The sequence below is a fragment of the Cebus imitator genome, unplaced genomic scaffold (assembly GCF_001604975.1).
Source record: "Cebus imitator isolate Cc_AM_T3 unplaced genomic scaffold, Cebus_imitator-1.0 Scaffold226, whole genome shotgun sequence".
In the NCBI taxonomy this organism is placed as follows: Eukaryota; Metazoa; Chordata; class Mammalia; order Primates; family Cebidae; genus Cebus; species Cebus imitator.
The window spans coordinates 1,650,183-1,673,352 of NW_016107541.1; the positions used below are offsets into that span (position 1 = coordinate 1,650,183).

At 40.2% G+C, this 23,170-nt stretch overlaps 1 protein-coding gene across 7 annotated transcripts in view; it reads right to left on the reverse strand.

The window, feature by feature from the left end:
* Positions 1–23,170, reverse strand: part of SEMA5A (semaphorin 5A) — a 505,017-nt gene that overhangs the window by 166,800 nt on the left and 315,047 nt on the right. For all 7 annotated transcript variants that reach the window (XM_017496928.2, XM_037727285.1, XM_017496926.2 and 4 more), the window contains 3 exons: positions 20,674–20,772; positions 18,847–19,060; positions 4,096–4,381 (listed from right to left, as the gene is read on the reverse strand). In XM_017496928.2, the coding sequence (XP_017352417.1) occupies positions 4,096–4,381; positions 18,847–19,060; positions 20,674–20,772 (599 nt within the window). The remainder of the gene's footprint in view (positions 1–4,095; positions 4,382–18,846; positions 19,061–20,673; positions 20,773–23,170) is intronic.

Sequence of the window (23,170 nt, forward strand, 5' to 3'; positions counted from 1 at the left end):
AAAAAAAAAAAAAAAAGTCACTGTCTGACTCATTGTATTTTCTTTTAATTTAAAATGGAGTTTAAATTCAAAGGGTCAAAGAGAAAACTTTGACATAGCACTGACATGTGAAATCCTGAACCCTTAATTTAGAATTCAGGCTTTGAAAGAGTCTTAAACGGGAGCCCTCAGAAGGTCAGTGCCCTTTGACTAAGTATGGAAAGAGCAACATTATTTTGGTTAAGTACATCTGCATTTTGAGCTCTGTATGGGGTCTCAAAGGGGAAGAGGAGATAAAGAAAGCAAGCTTACATGTATTTTCCCTTGCTCTGAGACAATATCACACGCATTTCTCATCAATTATTTTTTTTCCTGCATCAAAGGAAAAGTATAACAAAATCCAAACCTGAAAGACTTACCTTAGATTTGTTTTATTTAATAAATACTGAATAGGAGCTAGGCACTATTCCGAGGACTTCACTAATTCCAATTCATTTAATCCTCAAAAGGTGAAGGAAATTTACAGGTAAGAAAAACAAGGCACAGTGAAGACAAGACCCTTCCTCAAAGTTAGCCAGCTGCTAAATGGGGAAGCTGGAGTTGAACCCCAGGCTAACTCCAAATGCCAGTATTTTCAATCCTTTGCAATATCTCTGGGTAAAGCAGACAGGATTCTACTGCAGGGGAGCAGAGAGTAAACACATCCTTATGGAAAGGTATGGCCTTGAGGGTAGAGATGCATTTTCTCCAGAAGCCCAGCACCAAGGACAAGGACCATCATGATGCATACAGGACCCCGTTCTGGAAAGCAAAGGGGTAGACACCGGCTATGGGTTTATTCACTTTGCTCTATTATCCTTAGAGAGAATGGGAGAAGTTAAAACACAGTTCAGGGAAGAGCTGGCCTTTGAACATGTGAGTAGACTTTAGTAAGAACAAGAAAAAAAATACGCTGGAGTAAGAGTGGCTAGACACAGGACGGTCCCATCCAGCAGCCAGAGAGGCATGCCTTGGGCCAAGTACAGAGGCAGGCAAATGGGGGATATTAAGAATAATAACAATATCTCCCTGAGCCCCCTGCTAAGCACCTGAAAGGGATCATTTAATTTCTCATAGAGAACCTATAGATCCTTAGAAGACCCTGACTTACAATAAGAAAACAGCAGCACAGAGAGTTTACTTAGACCAAGTTACAGGATGCAGGGAAATAAAGCAGGATTTGTACCTGCTTTGCATGAGGCCCCAGGTTGCCAGGTGGCTACCAGGCAAAGGAAGAACCTAATCTTCTTCCTGCTGGCTTAATCTTCCTCTGTTCACTACACCTTGCTCTGAATGGTCTGATCTGGGCTCTGGTGTCACCCAGAGACTCCCCTGGATGTCCCAGTAGCTGCCAGTCTGACCATCCTTTAACAGTGTTGTGGGAACCCTTCCTCTCGTCCCTGTCCCATCCCCTCATGAGCACAATTGGTATAGTACAAGCACAACCCATGGCTGCCCCTCCACCCTTTCACTGGCTGCGCTCTGGGGCAGAGAGTGGGCTTGTGTGGCTCCACCATGCCCTTCCCACTTCCTACGATGGAACTGCCTACAGGAAGTACATATTCACTCACTTCTCCAGGGTCTCCAGACTCGTGGGCAGGTGAAACTAACCCAGGTATAGATCATGACCTTGAGAATGAGTAAGCTTAAAGCTGGAATCAGCATGAACAAGCTCACTTAGACACCAGACCTGTAGCCACCTGTTCCAACCTGGCTTCTATCAGCAATCAAGGTAATAATTTCGAAGAGCAATAAAAAGTCCCACCTCCCACTGCAACCCTACTACCTGTATATCCATATCTATACATATTAATACTTTACTATGATCTCTGCAGTTTACTATCTATCCTATAAACAACTAATGGTAGCCACCATTTTTAGGTATCTAGAAAAGAAGCCAAATCTTTAGAGACTCCATTGTAGCAGCACACCATTTCCTGCAGGCCAAACCATGCTCAAGAGATTGAGAAAACTACACAGTAGTGCTAGGGACAGAAAGAGTCAGAACAGTTACCTTTTCCCCCTTCCCCTAGTGCTGGGAAACCTTGATGAATGCACTGAGGCAAAGCAACATTCTGAGCCCCGAAGCTCAGCCCAGTATTGGACAGCCTTTTAATTCAGAGGTAGACAGTAACTGACAACCTCCGATCCTCACTTTCTTTCCATTTGAAGCAAACTTTGTCAAGAATGTGGTTATTTTTTGAGAACATAAAATAAAGACTGATACATGAAAAGGAGGTGGAAAATATTGTGAAATTTGAGATGGGTATATTAGAAATGCATTCCCAATACTGAACGCAAGCAAGTATTCCAGAGAGAAAGGACAGATGTGGTGCTTCTCTCTACCAGTACAGGTGACTTCTGACATGATGGGAATTTGCAACACTAAACAAATAGTCTGAAATAGCTGAAACTTATTTTTGCAACTATCTAAATTGACCATGCACCATCTTGGAATGTTTCAGGCATGGTACTTTTATAACTTCTGAAATTGCTGTTTTGTTTTGTTTTGCCCCGAGTCAGGGGAATGAACAGCTAAGTAAGCAAGACTCCCCTTGTGCATAAAAGTAATGTCAACTGAGCAACTGCACATTTATCTTCTGCGGACTACACTAGTTTTTAAATAAGATTTTGGAAAGCAAATCAACTTTAGAAACTGCAATTGATTTTTTAAAGAAATTTATCAAAGAGGAAAAACAACCTCTGGGTTGAGGACCAGATTTATGAAAATAAAGATGGCCACGGCGGAGTAAGGTTAGGTGTGGAACCATCCATACTAGCCTAATTTTTCTAACCTCATGTCAGAAAGAAGACTCTTTGGGGTTAAAACTTGTTATTAAGCAAATATTAACACAATTTCAGCAGTGGAGAGAGCAGGAAGAGAAGGCTAATATGCAAATGAGAGGCAGGTAAAGTGGCTTTTTAGAAATGCCATTCATGGGCAGGCATCTGATGCCCAAGAGATGAAAAAGTAAATTAAAATACGAAGGAAGCAGAGAAGACAAGGCAGGGTAACCAGTTGTCCTGGCTCACCCAGGAACAAGAGGTTTCCTTAGCTATAGGGCTGTCATCAACACTAAAACTGGGATAATCTCAGGCAATTCAGGACTGTTGGTCATCCTACCTCATTTATCAGCACTTCCAACCCATCCCGATCTGTATCTTTTACTTTGGATACAAATATTTGGCTTTTGCTAAAAGTCCTAAGTCACCAAATGAGATTTCAAAGGTAATCCAAATTAGAACCTATAGTGTAGAATCTGCAGCAGGCCAGCCATGTGCAGGAAGGTGGTGCTCAGAGACTCAATGTGATCCTTGACTCCTGGGTTTCACATGTGCTCCTGTTGAGTCTCACATCAGCATACCAGCTAAGGATGGGAAATAACCCTGGGGACATATGATACTCCACTAGACTAAGAGTGACAGAGATCAGAAAACCTCATAAGCTTAAACCAGCCAAAATAATGATCATTCTAAAGTTAGGAGTGTCTCCCCATCCCACCCCCAACCAAAAAATACTATAATTTTTCCAAACTTATTTAAAAATACAATTGACATTTACAAAATGTGTGCTCAAGTTAGCCATCTTCTAGACTAATAGTGTAAAATACAGCTATAGAAAATGTGTGTTTCAAATATGAGCAAGGTTCAAGCAATAATCATGTTATCTAAAGGATTTCAGACTGCAGACAACGCTATTTTCATTACATACAAATGCATGACTTCCATACAGAAAAAATATACATACAATATGTACCAGTATTTCCGAAAGTACCCAGAATACAGTGGCAAATCAGGAAGGAGAAATTTATAATGAAGTAATTTGATGTCACTGTATCCTAAAGATAGATAAAAACTTTCTTGATTTGCTTTATGTTTCCTAATGCCAGTCTTTCAAATCACATATCTTTTGTCTAACAGGAAGTTCACTGAAAAGTCCTTTTGTTTTGTCTGTTAGTCCAGTAAAATAAGAAAGATTTTCTTTAAAGCAACTTTAAAACCTCAGAGGTCAAAGAACAAAAGACTTATTCAGAATGAGTAAGAGAGAAGGGAGAGAAATTATTTCAAGTTACATACACATTGGTGGTAAAGATGCCGTAGATCAAATCCAGCTCAGGCAGGAAGAAAGTGCTCTGCAATTCGTTGTAGTAAAAGGGGACTTCCCCAGGACGGGAGCAGTTGAGGCGAGCCTTCATGAACGTGGTCCAGGTATCCTCCAGCAAGAAGCGCCCTCCAATATCGTTCTTACAGACCCGGGCAGCTCTGGAGAACACTGTTTTCCCACAGTCATGCTCTACGGCATTTTCTCGGAAAAAGAAGTAGGTAAAATTTCCAATGTCATAAGATGACACAAAGTTTGGTTCTGGAAACAACAGAAAAGAGGAAATAATCTCAACATCATGTCACTCCTTTTTGGTCTTGAGTGCTCAGTATTTCATCCAAAGAGATGTGGTTTTGTTTAGATAACACCTGGTTCCTATAGGACAACCCGGAGGCCCTGTGAGCAGCTTGATGAGCTACACTGTTGGGAGACTCAGTGTCATACACAGATTCTTAATAATGGGAAGTCACTGGTGTGACTGCACACTCAAGCATCCTGAGCTGATTAGGACTCAAGTTAATATGACATTAATACAATCAGAAATTGACACCAAAGATTTGCAGTACATTTTCGAGCAATATGTATTATTTTATTTGCAAATTCTTACATAACCTTCAGAAAGAGAGGTAGAAAATATGTTTAAAAAATGAAATGTGATTCAGAATATAGGAATCTGTAGTCCTATATGTGTATAAGACAACAAAATTATTTGACTTAACTTACATTCCTGTGACTTTGACATAATTTATGTGCTTTTACTAAGGACTTTAAAACTGTTTTTCATTGCTTGGAATGAAAATAAAAACCAAAACTGTAAGATGTGTCTGGAATTAGCTTTAGCAGTTCCTGTTACTATGGTGACCATGTAATGGTGAAAAACAACTCTTATTTTCTTATTTCTGGGTTGCTGGGGAATCTATTTAGAGGAGGGAAGAGTATTGGGATAGAGACATTGCTTTGTAGTTTTCTGGTTTCACAGTTAGCTTTAAAATTGGGATTCAGAAATGACAAAATTATGGCAAAGCCTTTAATCACCAAGCTCATTAGGAATTTAGGAAATATATATCATCAACCAAATTATATTACATTTGGAGTTTTAGCATAATAACAAATTATATTGCATTTGAAATTTTTCCTAACTTCCTGTTTGAAACCAGTGACAATAAAGATGGTACACTTTCAGATACACATACTCCCTAATATTTGCTTTTAAAACTCTAATCACAAGGTTTTATTCTTACTCATTTCTCTATTTCTTAATGCTATTCATTCAATCAGCAAGTATCTGAATTTTATGGTACAAATTAGGATAATTATGGCAGTAACCTTTGGTGTTCAAAATTAATGGAAAGATACAGACAACAAGTATATTCACAAAGATACATTTCTAGGGACAATTAGTTTGCTAGGGCAATTCGATTGGCCTTATGCTTTTGCAGATCCAATTGCATTGCAATAATAACATGTCATTGGCAGGACAACTAAAAATCTGGCCACAAGATAAGCCATTAATGTTAAGAGTAAGACACACAAACAAAATCACCTAAGGTCTGAAATGCAGACTTCAGACATTCACACAGGGTTGGCACTGACCACTCTGCTATTCTGTCTAGGGAGACTATTGCCAATTTTCAATCAATACCTATATTCAATATTTTCACAAAATATTTTAATTTAATCCAACTTTACATTTTAAAAATGTAACATATTCTCTAAATGGTTTATGTATGATAGTTTCTCTTCAGTACCATTCATTGTTAAGTCAATGAAGTATATCAAGTAATATACTGAGGTTTTGAAAAGAACTGATTTTAATTTATAAACTGTCAAACATATTCTCAAGTCACTATTGCTTTCACCCTAAATGACTATTTAAAAAACTTGAATTGCAAAACATTGTAAAAGATGGAAGTTAGCTATCTTTACTGTAATAATACGCTTTAATATCCTGGAGGGATGCTCACAAAAACAGCAGATTACATATTCGTAACTTGTGTTTTTGGAACGTAAGGAAAATATTGAAGTGGTGGTTAAAGAATGATTTGATGAAGCAGACCCTAAAAGCAAAGCTACGGAGAAATTCCAAAACCATATCTAAAGCAAATAATCACTGGCATGTCTAATTCTAAAGACCACGCTAAATTATCTTGGAATGGGTCCTGCACCCTGGCTAAGCAAAAATAGAGTTTGAGAATTATACTAAAAACAAACAACAGCAGCAAAAACAGCAACAAGAAACCCTGCCTAAAATGGGAAATCAAAGACAGAAGGCGTAAGGGTGCAGGTGTGTCTAGCCTGGGACTTAGGTTACCAGCAACTGTGTATGAGGTATGAGGTATGAGGCAGAGTCCACCAAGACTTACCAAACACACCCACTACTACCCACTTCTGCTATTAACTTGGGGACAAATGGCATGCAAACTACATAGTAAATAGCTCCAGTTTCTCAGGAGTCCTGAGCAGGAAAACAAGAAAATACAAAGGAAAAAAAAAAGATCTTTCACGGTTTCCAGCTTAAGGTTGAGTCTGTAATAAAAACACCTGAGATCTGTAGAATGCGAACTATTGTGCCAAGATCTGCGCTTGGTGCTTTATATGCCCATTGAACTCACAAAATGTGAGTTCACCTGATCATTTATTAAATGATCACAAAATGTGAGTTCAATGGGCATATAATAGGTGCTGTGCTATTCTTCCCATTTCATAGATGAGGATACTAAACCCCAGGGATTTAATAGCTTGTCCAAATTCACATAACTAGCAATGAGAGAGTGGATGGAAAGTCCTGAATCCATTAGACCAGGGGTAACCAACTCCCAGGACATGGACCAGTACCAGTCTATGGCCTGTTAGGGGTCAGGCCACACAGCAGGAGGTGAGTAGTAGGCAAACGAGTGTTACCTCCTGAGCTCTGCCTCCTGTCAGATAAGCAGCAGCATTAAATTCCCATAGGAGCTTGAACCCTACTGAGAACTGTGCATGCGAGGGATCTAAGTTGTGCATGTCTTACGATAATCTAACGGCTGATGATCTGAGGCGGAACAGTTTTATCCCAAAACCATCCCCTCTAATCCCAACCCAAGTTGATAGAAAACTTATCTTCCGTGAAACTTGTCCTTGGTGCCAAAAAGTTTAGGGACCACTGCATTACACTATACTGAAAAATAGTGTTTGAAAAAAAGAAGAAAAAAACACAATCAGTTAAATGCTAGCAATATTCAATAGGATTTGATTTTCTGCTTTAGAAAAACAATGGCAAGCTCTTGGCTGGACGGCCATCTTTCCATGGAGAGTGGTAAGCAGGTTTACTTAGGAACAAGCTAATGGGGGTTTCAGAACCAACCAGAGAGACAATAAATGATCAGGTGACACTTTAAACCACAGCTATCAGGGACATCAGGAATGATACAGAAAAAAGAAAAAGTGGAAGGAAGAAGAAACAACTTAAGGACTTATTAAACAAGAACATGGTCGGAAAGTGTTTGGCCCAACTCCAGAGGGTGTTTCGGGGGGCGGGGGCGGCACCATGTGGGGAACGCCGCCGTGTGAAGCCCCCCCAGTGTTGGGCCTCACTGTGCGTGAGCTTGATCCCGGACACAGTTTCCTGCTGTAGGCAGTCGAGCCATGGGGAAGTAGGAACGGAAAGAATAAGAATAATGTCAGCCTCTATTTCTGACTACAGTGACCCTGGGTAATGGACGTGTGTGCTCTTTCGGTTCCTGTTGAGGAGTGGGTTTTATGACTCTGTTTACCAAGTTAAGTATAGCCTTTTGAGGACCAGATGATATTCCTATACTCAGATAAAGATTTATGGCTTAGCCTGTGACATTTCTTGATTGTTATCCTTGTGACCACATGTTCTGTTAACAATGATAAAGTACATTACCTGCTTACCTTTTATGACCCGTGATTATGTACCCCCTCTGCTGACATTTGCTTTTTGCAACTTTCTGTGATTTTTGCAACTTTCTGTTCCCCTTATTGTATAGCTTACATAATGTGCACTGACATCAATCCTTATAATCTAAAGGTATATATTGGAACCCTGGACACAAATAAACTTGCTGCATAGGCATTGCCTATTCAGTCCTCCAGACCCCATCTTTCTGTGTCTCTTTATTTCTGCATATCCCCTCTTCCAGGCTGGGACCCTCTCGCTGGCCGAGACTCCCCAGCGGGCTCCCCGTCGCCCACAGCACCATAGCCTCAGAGAGCCAATAAATGACTCTTGGGAGGTCATGCCGTGCCCTTAGTCTGCTGGAGCAAACCACATCCACTTTTGCAGATAAGCAGAAGACTGAGTAATAGTAGGCAGATTGAAGCACAGTTTCCTCTTTCCACTGACAGCCTCCACCATATCTCCAAGCCACCCTGAACCAATGTTATAAGATCACAACATGCATTTCAGATAGAAATGCTCAAACACATGCTTTCCCTTCGGTTTGCAAAAACAAAAGAAGAATTTGTATTCTGTGTGGAGCGGGTGCTGTTCTACAATTCCCCATGCAGGGCAGGTCTTGTTGGTCAGGGAGTGAGAGAGCGTTTGAAAACACAGGCTGTGGCCCTACACAGGAGGAGGAGGCCGGGTCCTGACTGTGTGACCTGCCATTAACTAGGGAAATGCAGTTCCTTGAAAAGTAGAGCTTCTTGAAATCCGGCTAGCATCCTGTTCCTTTCCAAAGACAATAAAAAAGTGGGAATAACTGTAAAACAGACAGTCAAATAGCTCTTATGTTTATCGATAAAAATTTGGAAGTAGGGGACATTAGAATCTTGCCAGGCAGGATGATAAGATGCATGTTGTTTTCCTTCCCTTATTTAAGTTCTGTCTTTTCTCAAATTGCAATTCACCACAAACTAGTATCTGTCGCTCCTGAGTGAACTGAACAAGTAAGAGGAGAATCAGCTATTTTCCTCTTGTCTACAACGGATATGAGTGCAGGAAAGAGAGATCTGAGGTGTGCTGCTAACTAAATCAGAGTAACAACAGGCACGTCAGCTGCTGTGTAAATATATGCATGGAGAAATGTTTTCTCTAATGTTTGTAAAACATACTGAGTTATGTAATACAATGTCGTACAAGACACATCATGTTAATAAGAATTATTCTTTTCATGATATAGAAACTTTTATTTTGCATGTTTACTTACATAATAGTGACCATACAGATAGCAGTACTGAGGAGGGACTCACCACACATGTAATTACGAGTGATGCGAAGAAAAGCATCCAAAATTTTGAGATTTTGATCACACAAAACCAAATATTGAGCATCCAAATAAAGCCTCCCATTCTATATTCTTTCTATTCCATGCCCAAAGCATCAATATGGGGGTACACCATGTTCAAATGCATGGATCTAATCATTGAGCAGATCATTGATATAAAAAATCAATGACACAGAAAAAAGAAAAAGTGGGAGGAGGAAGAAATAACTAAAGGACTTATTAAACAATAACGTTGTTGGAAAGTGTTTGGCCCAACTCCAGAGGGTGTTTTGGGGCGGGGGGGGCACCATTTCTTTTTCTCTGTGTCATTTCTGCGTTCTTGAATAAAAAAATTTGTCTACAGTGGGATCGAATATTAAAGCCACAAAGGAATCCCAACTCTACAGAAATCTTACCAGAATCCAAGTCTATTATAAATTATTTTGCAGTCAAAAGCCACCTTGTGAGACACTTGCCAAAGTCATGCTGGAAAATGAGTGTACGTGAGGCCTGTGGCTCTGCCCCGGCTGGACCACCGACATCTGATATGTTCTGCTGTTGCATCTGACAATCGGACCTAGTTTGCAAAGCTGTAAAAATCAAATGGGCTGATACACAGGAGGATGCCAATAAATGGTGGCTATTAGGATTGCTTCATGATTTACTCTCAATGTCCCTTGGAATAATTTCTATTGAACAGAACTTCACATAATGATAGTGAATTATCAAGTATACATATGTCAAGCTTAAAGGTGATCAGAATTTTAGGAGCATAAATGAGCCATGCTGAGTTTTTAAATAGCAAGCTATTTCGCCAAAATAAAATGAGTTAATGGGAATGAGACTCAGGCGTGACACACAGCCAGCGGTTTTCTGTTCCTAAGTTGTTGGTGTCAGGCACTGAAAAATGCCTTCTATAAGCCAGATTTTAGATCCTTTCTTTTTTGGGTACATTGTTTGCATTGTCATAGCTACATGAAACTGCTGTAGAAGCTTCCAAGGCAAATCTGTTTTTATCTAGATATCCATTAAAATTAAAAGTGGATAACTTAAAATTAAATAAAATTGAAAAGCTACTGGTAAAGTTCTTTACCTGAGGTTTCTACTACAAGACAGATGATGATGACAGATAAATAGATAGATTTTAATACAGAGATAAACACATTTGTGTCTGTGTATATGCATCACACACATGAGGGTAGAGATGTATGTATATATGGCTCAATACTTCCACCTACTGGCTGTATGAACTTAGTCACATTACTTACCAGTATATTTTCTCTGTTTTCTGATTTTTAGTAACAATAACAATATCTAATATGCAGTATCATTGTGAGAATCAAAAGCACTTGGCTGGTAATCATCAAAATATGGACCTCTATTAAAAATAACTCTCTCACTCTATAAATTAATATAAACACATATGTTGGTACATATCATCAGTATTTACCTAACAAGATAACTCATTAAGTATGCATTCTGTATATCAAATTAAAGTCTACACCTATTCCAGCAAATCTGAAGGAAAACACGGTGGAAGGGGCCGTGCTACAGATGAGCCTGGAGAGCCAGCCAGAGTACTTCTCCAGGCATTTCCTCACCTCCCCAAGAGGTTGTCCCGGATACTGGGTACTCTTTAGTAAACTGGTAGACACAGCCTGTGCCCTCAAGAGCAGTGTGAGGAGAGAAACAAGAGAGGCCAACAAGTGCTTACAGTGAGGACAAGGGTACGGAGGGTCAGGGCAGCCAGGAGAAATAGAGGATCAGAAAGGAGAGGATGGGGAAAAGGCAGGAGTGAGGCTGAGAAGGGGCCACCCAGACAAGGATGGGCGCTGCCAAAAGGATCGGCCTGGGAGAAGAGCATAAGGCGGGCAGGGAATGGAATGAAGCCACTGTCAGGATCGAAGGGATGGGAGGTAGAAAGCCAGGCAAAGCCAGGAGCCCGTAACAAGGAGTTTGGATTTCAACTGCCACTGCAGAGACACTAAGGAGTTTTCAAGGAAAGGTTATCATTCCACCTCCTGGGTGTGTAGTGTGTGATGGGGACTGGGGAGCTGGAGCCAAGTGCATCCTTGGTAACCATTTACACAGCAAGCTGGGCCCTGACTCCCCAGCTGTGTCACTCGCTGAAACCCTTGACAGAAAAAAAAGTATTGCTAAGACCCTTGCAGTAGGACTGGAAAGACAGCTCCAGCACACTGAATTCCTTCCTTCTTTCTGGGGAATACGATCCATTAAATAAATAAATAAATAAATAAATAAATAAATAAATAATTTTAAAAACATGCATTGTTTTAATGGATTTGCTGATTCAAGTAGGAACCACTTATACCATGGGGGCATGGGCTGGCTTTCCCTAAATGAGAAGTACCATTTCTGTAAACCGCCCTGTAAGTCCAAAACTCACACCTACAATCCGCCATATCTTTGTGTCTGTAGGAGTTTCATTAACTGGATATTTGTCTAAATGTTCTGGCTCAAAGTGACAGACTTTGCTGTCTATTCTGCTCTTATTTCATTCCAAGCACATAGCCCTCTCTAATAAAATTCGGCCAAACCACACATTCCTATTAGTTATACATAATTTCATGAATGTTTCTAAAAACTGTCAAAACAGAAAATTTCTATTTGCCATGTTTATTTTTTTCTGGTGCTATTTTAAATTTACAGGTTCATTTCTTTGAAAAATTAATCATTTTATCTACAGAATCAAATTAATACTTATGAGTTTTTCTAATTGGAATGTTAACTTGAATTCAAAAATCTGGTAAATAGTTTAATGCCTAAAAAATGTGTTGAAAGACTGAAAGAAAGCCATGTAAGATTTTACTGAAAGAAGATATTGTGCTAAAACATTATGCAGTTTTTATCCTATTTCTTCCCAACAAACTACTGCGGAATAAGGAAACGTGTATGAGGGCTCTGGCTTTGTCTTCTAAGTGGATCTGGGCTGGGGCAAAAAGAAGACCCAGACATAGGGAGCCAACTTCTCAATATGTGGCAAATGAACAAATGTAAGAGGCCCTTGACTGGGTAAACGAAAAGTTCAGTAGTATAATATAGAGACAAATTTACAGAAATACATAGAACGGAGCATTTTAGAAACAGGATGACAAAATGATTTATGCTACAAGCTAAGATGCCTTTATGAAGGGCAGGAAGCAACATTAGTCATCAGACGAGGACATCAAGAGGGATCCAAGGCTGTCACTAGGCAACTGCTAGAATCTCTAGACAGTGAACGTTGAGCCATTTCCCAATTGTTTTAGCAGTTCCAGTGCATGTCTGCCTGATACAGTCTCTACAGTGAGGCATCCCTTCTTGTAGCAGACTTATTTTTTCTGAGGGAATCCTTTATTGATGTATATGTAGTTCAAGCAAGCATCCTCATAATGGAGAAGGAAAGGTTCATTCATCTCTTTTCTTTCAGAATGTGCAAATTAAAATCCAAATGTCATAAAAGATGGATGGGCAAGTATAGAACGTTCCTTACATGACTGGAGGGGACCTGTGGCTCCCCAGATTTTAGGCCCTCTGTGCATGATGTACAGGATGGAGCATTACAGTGTGTTCAGAGCACCCTGAGAACTGACTCCTTGTGTCACTTAAACACTTTTGTAACCATTAAAGATCTGCGTTAAATTACAACACAGGCTTTCCTGCTTTGGGTTTAATAACCTTAGTTCAATGCATCATGCATGCAAGTCTATAAACATCAAAAAAAGGCTCTCAATCTTTTCCAAAGTCCCCATACCCCTCTTCCATGGCAGCTCATGAATGAAAATGCAGGCCTCAGGAGAGAGAGAGATGGAAGCCACTTGTAACGTTGGTATTTCCTAAAATGTCAATAAACAAAGGGAAGGTCAGCAGCACATAGAGAGGAAGGATGCATGCTCTGCAGCGGATCTTCTTTTCAAGCCCCAGCTCAGGTACGCATTAGGTACGACCTGTGTTCAGTGGGCAAGTCCCTCTGAGGCCCACAGTGCTTATCTGTAGGAGCATGATGTAATCTCCCTTAAGAGACTGTGAGAAGGATGACAGATGACATGGATTTGGAGTCTCCCATCTACCTGGCATATTATACATAGCCATTGTGACTCTTTCTTGAGGATGGTGTAATAACTACAAGTAATAGATACTCCAGTAAGTACACGGCAGGTAGGTGATATGCATGGATGCCATTTATTTTAAATGATTTCTCACCTACAAAGATAATAAGATTAGATTTACAGCACCATGTTGGAAATGTAGCCATCCCACGTGGCACAGGCAACAGGCAATGCCCACTGATAGGCTTGATCAGGCCTGACTATTAGAAAAGGGCAAGCTATTGTGCTGTGTCACATGTCACACAGCTTCGCTCAACATACTTTCCAGCCATGTCTCCTTGCCCCAGCAGTTTAAACTTGAATGAGTTAGATATCAGCCATGCACTTACAATGCTGAAAAACCCTCATTGTCCACAAGGACACTCTTTTTAAGCATCTCTCCAGGTGCTTATTTGGTAAAATAAAAAAATAAAATAAAAACTAGGCTGCTGACTATGCTGTCTTGGTTCTATTCTGGCTTTACAGAGCTTCTTCTTTTCCTTGAAAATACTTGCATTTTGGTACCCACATATACTTCATTTCCAATCCTCATTTGTCTTTGTTTTGCTTGTTCTCTGACCTCTGCTTCCATTTATGAATTTCTAGCTCTAGCAAATCTTGTCAGCGTAGGAAGCACCTCCTGCAGACCAGTCATACCTCCAGGCGCTGTGCTGTGTGCACCCTTCCAAACAGGCTCTCACTGTCCCCAGGGTAGAGCCCAACAAAATCTCGCCAGGCTGGCTGGGCTCAGGCTGTTTGGAGTTGGCACCTGGTCCCAAGCAGAAGCGCTGAGTTCCACAAAGCACCTCTCCTCAGGACAAGCAGAAACAATTTCTCCTTGACTTAAGCACAGAGGAGATTTTCATCCTCCAAGTAAATTATCATTAATCATTAGAAGGTTAATAATTGCATTTTAAAGACCCCAAGGGTCTACTCAATGCTTGGATAACACCATCAATGTATTTCAAACCAATAGAACTTAAGATTGTTACCCAAAGTGTTTTCTCAACTAGAATTCTAATAGCTCACAAAAAATGATACTGTTGGAAAAAGAATGCTTGTGGATTTCAAGTGAGCTCACCTCCATATGAAATCCTGGTTGGAATCTCAGCTAATGCAGGACACTGTGGAGTTCCCTGGAAGAACCCAGTGTGATAAGTACACATTTCCACCAGAGAAGGAAAGCCAGCAGGTCTCTGAGTATTAACAAGGCTGTGTGGACTCAGATGTTCATGCTGAGTTATTAAGGCTCATTTAGGAGTTATTTTTCCAAGTTCCTCCTGAAGTTGTTCCTCTGTGTGCAAGCACATAGTTCCTTCAGAGCTCACAAACTCAATTAGCACAATATTAATTTGGAATTATATTTTCTCCTTTTCACGGGATTATTGTTTCCCTAACTTGACTGCCAGTTTCTTGAAGGCAAGTTTTATTGCTACTCTAAGCATCGACCATTAAACATTTATTATCCTGCCTTATAGTAATCATTTCATATAGTTATTAACGATTAATATTTTAATGCATTAAAGCTGTTAAGGTATTTCTCTAAACACATAAATTTGTTTTAAGAGCGACTTTGGCACAGGGAAAAATACGACTTTGAAACGTATTAATTACCAAACACGTAACTTAATGTTCCAGATTTATCCAGAATGTTATCCAATGGATTGCACTGCCTTTGAGAAATGACAATAAATGATGACTGAAAATGGGGGTCCACATGAGATTGGGGCTCAAAAGGAAGATGTTACACATTTTTGGACCTGATTCAATTTCAAACATACATATCTGTATTTTTGTTCCTGTTTAATTCTGATATACAATTAATAGAATATTCTCCCATGTTTAACATGATTCTTATTTCTGCTATTTGTGAATGGCTTCTGTTGGCTTTTTTTTTTTCTTTTCTGGTGATTCATCTCAAAAGCTTCCATTTTTCACTTCCTGTTAGCAGAATACAGGTGAGTAGTAAAGTACTAACCATGTGCTAAAGTACTAACCTCTTACTCACTCAAGAAATATGGATTAATCCCCATCTATATTTCAGACACTGTATAAGATCCTGAGGACATAAAGCAGGCTGCCACAGAACCCCTCCTTAAGGACCTCATAAAATAGTGGAGGAAACAAAGAAGGTAATATCTACCCAATGGTAGACAGTTCATTTCAGCTGCTGTAACAAAAATACCATAAACTGGGCAGCTTATAAATAACAAACATTTCTTTCCCACAGTTCTGGAGGCTGAGAAGTCTATGGTCAAGGCACCAGCAGGTGGGATGTCTGGCAAGGGTCTGCTTTCTAGTTCCCAGCTGGCATCTTCTCACTGTGTCCTCACAAGGTGGGAGGAATGAGAGAGCCCTCTGGGGTCTTGTTTACTCCGCACTAATCCCAGTCATGAGGACTCTACCTTTATGACCTAGTCAGTTCTCAAATGCCTCACCTCCTGATACTCTCACATTGAAGGTTAGATTTTAACCTACTGCTTTTGGAAGTACATAAACGTTCAGACCATAGCACTTGTTAATTAATTAATTAGAAAAATGCTGGCGGGGTGCTTACTTTCATGCCGGTACTATTGTAAGCATGTGGGGCCCAGCACTGAGAAACACACAGAAGCCCTGGTCATCAGGAACTTTCATGCTAGTGGTGGAAGGAGAAAATGTATTAAAAGGTCATAATGGCTGAGGCTAAAACTGAACCTGGTAAGGAGGGTCAAGAGGGCTGCACAGGAGGGGCCTGTGATCTGAAGTCAGGTGATGAGCATATCTGTGAATGGTCCTTGGTTGGCAGGCGTGGTGTAAGGCAGGGTAGTTACAATTTTGGAATAAAACTGTGATATGTATACACCATGGATTACTACTCAGCCATAAAAAAGTAACAAAATATGTATTTTGCATCAACTTGCAAAGAGCTGGAGATCATTATTCCAAGTGAAGTAACTCAGGAATGGAAAACCAAATATTGTATGTTCTCACTTGTAAGTGGGAACTAAGTTATAAGGATGCAAAGGCATAAGAATGATACAATCCTGGTTGGAGGGTCAATCAGAGAAGCAAATCAGGGCCAACCAAGAATGGAAATAGTATCCCAGGGTTCGGCAGCAGCAGAAAGTGCCCTAACAAAACACAGGAGAGGTATAAAGACAGCACTTCATATGCAGGAACTCAGAGTCCTCGGGCAGGGCTCTTGGCTTTCTACCCTGGAAGTGAGGGTCTTGGAGGCCAGGGAAGGAGTGTGGGGGTGGGCAGGAGGAATGCTGCTTTCCTGAGAAATGCAGGCTATTCACTGTCAGGCAATTTGTGCTGCCCTCATGGCCTGAGTGGTAGAGCCACCATGTTTACCTCTGAATTACTTTCAATTTCTGCTGTCACCATATCTTATAAATGAACAGCAGAATGTTTTAGGAATTGGAAACATTAATATCTTTGTACAACAAATAACAACGTTATGTCTACCTGACTGCGGTAAACACTGTCTTAGCTCTTCCATTGCCTGGATGGCATCACAGGACTCTCTAACGGAAAGGGAGAATTGACAGAAGCTGACAGCCAAGGGGCTGACTGATGCTGACTGCCTGATCAGCTGGTGGTCTCTGAGTCACGTGTAAGAAGACAGCTGGTATTTATAACTCATGCTGTGACCCGAATTGTTTCTCCAGGATATTCTTAAGGTATCACTGTGGGAAAAGAGAGAGTGCTCCCAATTACTTTTTACTTTGATTCTGGCAAATTCTAATTACAAAGCCTTCATTGGGACAAGGAGTCTTTTTCATTTTCAAGTGGAAACTTCCTTGGCCAGTCAGAATCAACAAACAGATAGAAAGAACAACTTGAAGCTGCACAGACAAAAATATCAGGGCCAAAAGGGAACCATCCATAGAGAATCAGCTGATTCAGGTGGAGCCAGTTCAACGGAATGATGTTAATGGGAGAAATCTAGTTAGTGCCTCAGTTTGGGAAAACAATTCATGTTTCCCTTTGGAAGCAATAGAGGCATTCAGTTTACTTGAGAAAGTTAATGATGAGGACATCCTTTTTCTCTACAGGACAGTCTTTTAAAGCCAAACTCTGATGGTTAGGTTGACTGTATTATTTGGCAAAATATTTGCATTGAGTATATAAACACATATCCATAGTTTTGCATATATGCTTAGTCTAAACCAGTGATTTTCAACTAGAGTCAATTACCCCTCCCGGGGCTACTGAAAAATTGCTGGAAACATTTTTTTGTTGTCACAACCGGGCAGAGGAGGATGCTACTGGCATATAAAACAAATACAGGGTGAAAACGCTGCCAAGCATCCTGCAATGGCAAGGACAAGACCCCGCCCACACAACTAAGAACAGTTTGGCCCAAAACATCATTAGTGCTGAGGCTGAAAAACTCTAGTCTACATAATTAGCTGATATGTGGCCAAAGTCTACCAATTCTCAAGATTTCACCTTTAAACAAACTGGGGCAATGGATTACACATGGTGGATCTATGCTGCCTTTGTAGGTGTGTGTATATATGTTTGTGTGTGTGTGACCACACTGACACATGAATGCACAGATATACAGAGGGCTGCATTTCAGCTCACACACATCAGGACTTCGTACACAGTGAACCTCAATTTGGATGGTTGTCACCATCTTCTGATTGCTTAGTGAGCAAGTGATCAAGTTCTGACCCAGAATTGAAAGAAGCCTTCTAAAGGTTTCTGGTTTCTTTAAAAAGAAATATACAGGTGAAAAGGGCACAGGGATTTTGCTCTTCTTCCAGGGAATATTGCCACGTGTACATGCAATACCTGAAATTGCAGCAACAATTTTGCAACCACAAGCAGTGGTGGCCTGAGGGCCCATCTACCAAACTGTGGATGGCAGAGACCACAGTGAATACCTGCCTCCTTATTAACTCTTGAGCCACTGAATTAATAAACCCTGAAGATGTCTACTACTAAATTCTAAGTATATGAGTTCATTCATTTTTTACATTTTTAATTGTCAAACTTTTTGGAGTTACCTATAGACAAACACATTCTTTTACACAGTGTGAAAATGACATGCCATGTTAGTAATTTCAATTTCTAGACACATAAAAAGAAAGTTAAGAAGTGATGCACAGGAGTCCACATATATCTATGACAAAGTGTCAAATTTTCTAGACATTAAACAATAATATAGAAAAAAAAAACAGCTAGCTTCTATGAGTGGTCATATCAACATTAGCCCTATTATCATGATCTAGAGAGTTGGGAATATCAGATCTCTTCCAAGTACTAAATAGCATGATGTCCTTTTAATCATGAGTCCTGAACAAGCTACATTTTTATTTCTTCCAAGGATGAAGAATTTGTCTTTATTTAGAGTGCTGTAATTTGCTTTTCAGCACCAAATAACCAGGAATCAAAAACAAATGGGGTGGGAAAGTGGGAGTGACAGAAGGCATACCATTGAGCCATTTGGAGTTGTACTGTGCCGTGCGGAGAGGTGGTAAAATGCCCAGGCTTCGGTAAATGGCAGGATCACGTCCTGGAAAATCCATGGCTGTCGCAGCATAGAGCTCTCCGCCAGCTGTGAGGAGCGCTGTGGAATTGTGCTGGGGACTGTAGGGGCAGCGGGCCATGCCACTGATCTGATCGTGGATCTCAGTCAGGTTGTTCAACTGTGGAGGATGAGAAGGAAAGCAGTTATCTCTGCACAAGCCCTTTTAGGGATGCTTATGGATCACATCCACCACAATCACAGTGATGCTTGTGCAACAGCCTCTCTGGGGCTCCTGGTGAGAGATGACCAACTTTTACACTCAAACCAACAAAAACAGCCCCCTCGGCTCACAGTAAGACAGTCCGTCAGTCTCTTTCTCCTCACTTTAGAGTTACTGAACCTCATACCACTGAATACTCACACAAGAAGAAATAAGATCATTGTATACGTGCTGTTGATGTAGCAAAAGTGTTGCATACTTTCCACTTTAACTTAAAAATCAGTGTCAATATTTACAGAAATAGGATCATAATAAAGAATTACGTATAATTCTATCAATATCGATATAAGTGAACCAAAATATAACGAGTATCTCGAACAATGTGTTCACAGGTAAGGATGTGTGGATAATCAGCACCATGTGGCCTGCATTTCCAACACTTTCCTTTTCTTTTTTTTTTTTTTTTTCAGTTTTCAGAGAGATATCCAAGAGTCTTGGAGTCATTTCGTATGAATCCAGCTTCCCAAATGCTGGATTCCCAACCAATCATTTAATGAGAAAAGCTCTTGGGCACTGGTGGAATCTTTGCTCAGTTTGGTTCTTGGTTCTCGCCTGAGAGATGCTGGAGCAGAAGGGTCAGGTCAGCAGATACAGGCACAGTTTGCTCTGCTGTAAGAGGTGTGCCCTGGCTAATTTCCCTGCGCTCTTTATGTCTCAGGTTCTTCTTTTATAAAATGGGGTCCCAAAGAGTAGCGATCTTGTGGGACAGATGTTGAGGACTGAACAACTGCACTGGTCAAAGTGCTGCAGGGAAGGGTGCAGCACCTAGAGAGTCCCTGAGCATCACACCCCTTATCATTCATCTCCTCCCTCAATAATTGAATGCTAATCTGAAATCATGAACAGTAAAAGCAGATGATCAATTAAGACCCTGAAGAAAGTTGTGCAACCAGGGAATGAACGTATTTCTTCATCACATTCCCTGAGGAAGACTGCATTCATACCCTGAATTAGGAAGATTCCACATGTGTTCTACTGACCCTACCATGCTACTGCTATGGTGTGTGCAGCTAAAAATTACCCTGTCAATGATTGCCAGGTTAAAGATAAGAAAGAGGGTCAGTTATAACTGGATGCTGCCTAGGGTTCAATTTCTTAGTTTGCTTATTCTTTTTAACAAACCTCTTATCCAATTTGTAGACTAATTTTTTCTTCCTGTGGATGGTGATTTTAGACCATTTCAATAATTTTAATAAATATAAACAATAGTAACAGTGTCTCTACCATAAAGCAGAATAAGACAAAAAAGAATTTGTTTAGGATTAATGTTTAAAGTCACTGGTGAGGAAAATGCTCATTGAAATAGCTTAGAAACATATTTAAGTTTAATTATACAAATTGTAATTATTTCCAGTTCTTTATCTAATTGATGGTCCTGAATAGAAATACATCAGTAAATTAAAAATTTATTCAAATTGATAAAAGTGCTTTTGAATTAAACAGCCACCTTTGGTGTATAGAAATTCATTTAAAACTAATGTTTCAATACAATGTACAATAGGAAGCCATACCGAGCGGTTGGTGCACACAGGTGTGAATGCATTGGTCCCACAGGTGAATAACCGGTCACCACCCACCAGAAGCACCCGGATGTAGTTCTGACATTCCTCCTGAAAAGAAGAACGAACATATACATATATATATATATATAAATGAAAAACATGCTAATAAAGTCTGAGTGCAAGAGGAATGGTGAGAATGAACACATTTTATGTAATAAATACGTAAACAATTAGTAAAATATAAACCAATAAAAAACAAATAAACCTTTCAGATATTGACCAAAAAATAACAACAAAGCTATTAAACAATTTGACTTTTCTGAAATAAATTTACTTTCTATATCTGCACCTTGTTTGATAAAGAACATGAAGATAAATATATGTTCAATTAAATTATCAAAGCATGCATCTAATTTTGAAAGAAATTATTTCATTTTCAATTGTATCTGATAGTAGCACAAACACTAAACTGCCTTGGACAAGTATTAGGAAGATAAAGAAAAGGAACCTATTAGACGCTGCTCATGAAACAGTGCTTTGGAAACCTTCCTAATGCTGCACGTCCTTCTTGAGCAGAAAGTCACACAAGAAATCCTGTATGCAAACTGGAACAAATTTTACTTTATGGGATCAAACTGCATATTTTAAATACACAGTAAGTATGTATACACATTTTTAATACATCGATTGAAGGGTAAAAATATGTTTAATGAGGAAAAGATGTTAGAAACATTTGGGACAAAACCCTAGGCTGAGGGATGACCTAGAGTGAAATACTTTTTGTGTTTGCAAAGTGTTTTTAGAAAATCCGGGGTATGGTCTTGGCAGTGATGGACATGTGGGTTGCAGAGCTCTTCATTTATTTAGGAAGCATTCACTGAGTAGATCCTCTTTGGTAGCCACTGGGCTAGAAGTTTCAATTCAGGTCCCTGGCAGAAACATACAGGTTCATGACAATTACCACAGAGCTGTCCATGAGCTATAATGAGGACACACAGAGGAATAGCATATTCCTAGATCCAAAGGAATACGAAAAAGGAAGAGGTGTAGGAAGGCTTCCTGAAGGGGTTGACAACTAGGCTGTGTTAAAGAAAGGTAAGATTTAGTGAGGCTTCCTAGAGGAGGTGCTTGTAGGACACCTGTCAGACTTTACTGAGCAAAGGAGAGAAAAGATACTCCAAGCAAGAGGAACAGACTGTGTTAAGTTGTCGTGGCTAGAGAAAGCATGGTGCTCTCAATATGTACAGAAGAGCTCACATGGACGCCAAGGAGCCTGAAACAGCCCAGATGTGCCCAGGTAGTGAGTTCACATGTTACTCTGAATGTGAAAGGAGCTATTAAATGTTTTCACTGCATGAAGTTTTGATGAGATCTCATGTATTATCACTAAAGAACCACTCAGACACACATGTTCATGATAAGCTGAAGATGGAAGACTGGAGCAAGGGAGCCAGGCAGGAAGTGACTTCCATAGCTGAGGTTCTTGTCGTGTCGTGCCTAGAACAAGGTGGTAGATAAGAAAGGACAAAGCCAGAATCCAGTAAATCGACAGCCTGCCATGGCAAATGAACAGTGAAAGAGGCATGAAAGATGCTGCATAATGACATCGTGATTTGAATCACATCATGTTGGAAATCAGGGGAATCTGGATGTAATGGTATAGCTCATCCTCTCTTCGACCAAATGGACCCCGCTCTAGATGAAAGCGTTAATTTCCCATGACCCAGTCTACCGCATAGCAGCAGCGAGATAGTGGCAATGCATAGTGCTCATTTTTGTATTTTCTTTACTAGAGACAGGGTTTTGTCATGCTGCCCAGGCTGGCCTTGAAATCCTGGGCTCAAGCGATCCTCCCGCCTTGGCCTCCCAAAGTGCTGAGATTACAGGCGTGAGCACCATACCTAGCTCAGATTAGCTTTCTAAATTTATTCCTCACAGTAATAGTAACCACTTATCACTGGAAGCTGAACTGAGGGGGACAGAAAACAACCACGAAGATCTAAGTAGACTTCAGAAGAATTACCAAATGCTTATAATCAGCAGACAGTGAATCTGGTAATGGAGAAAGGTACACCAGAGATGGGAGGCTTGTCTTGTTCTGTTCTCTTTTGTTTTTCTTTCTGGGGAAAGGTCAGGAGAGTTCTAAAGGGAAAGAACAAAACAAAAGACTTCAAAGAACCACACAGTTCCTCCTTCCCAGGCTGAAGAGAATGCAGGAGGGCCAGGGAAGAAACCAGAGGGTTGTGGGAGCTTGTAAAGACAGGCAGAGTGTGGCTGAAAGCAGGAAGCCTAGGCCTGTCAGAGGAGACCCACAAAGACATCTTCCAGAACACAGGGTGGAGCGAGCTGATGGGCTGAACGGATGAAACAGACATGTTAATAACACCATCATAAGGACTGGGATGGAAAATAGCAAACAGTGGAGAAGGCTGGGGATTTTGATTGTTTGTTGCTACCCCTTTTAAAAATCTTTTAAAAGTAAGGCAAACACTTTTTTTTTTTTTTT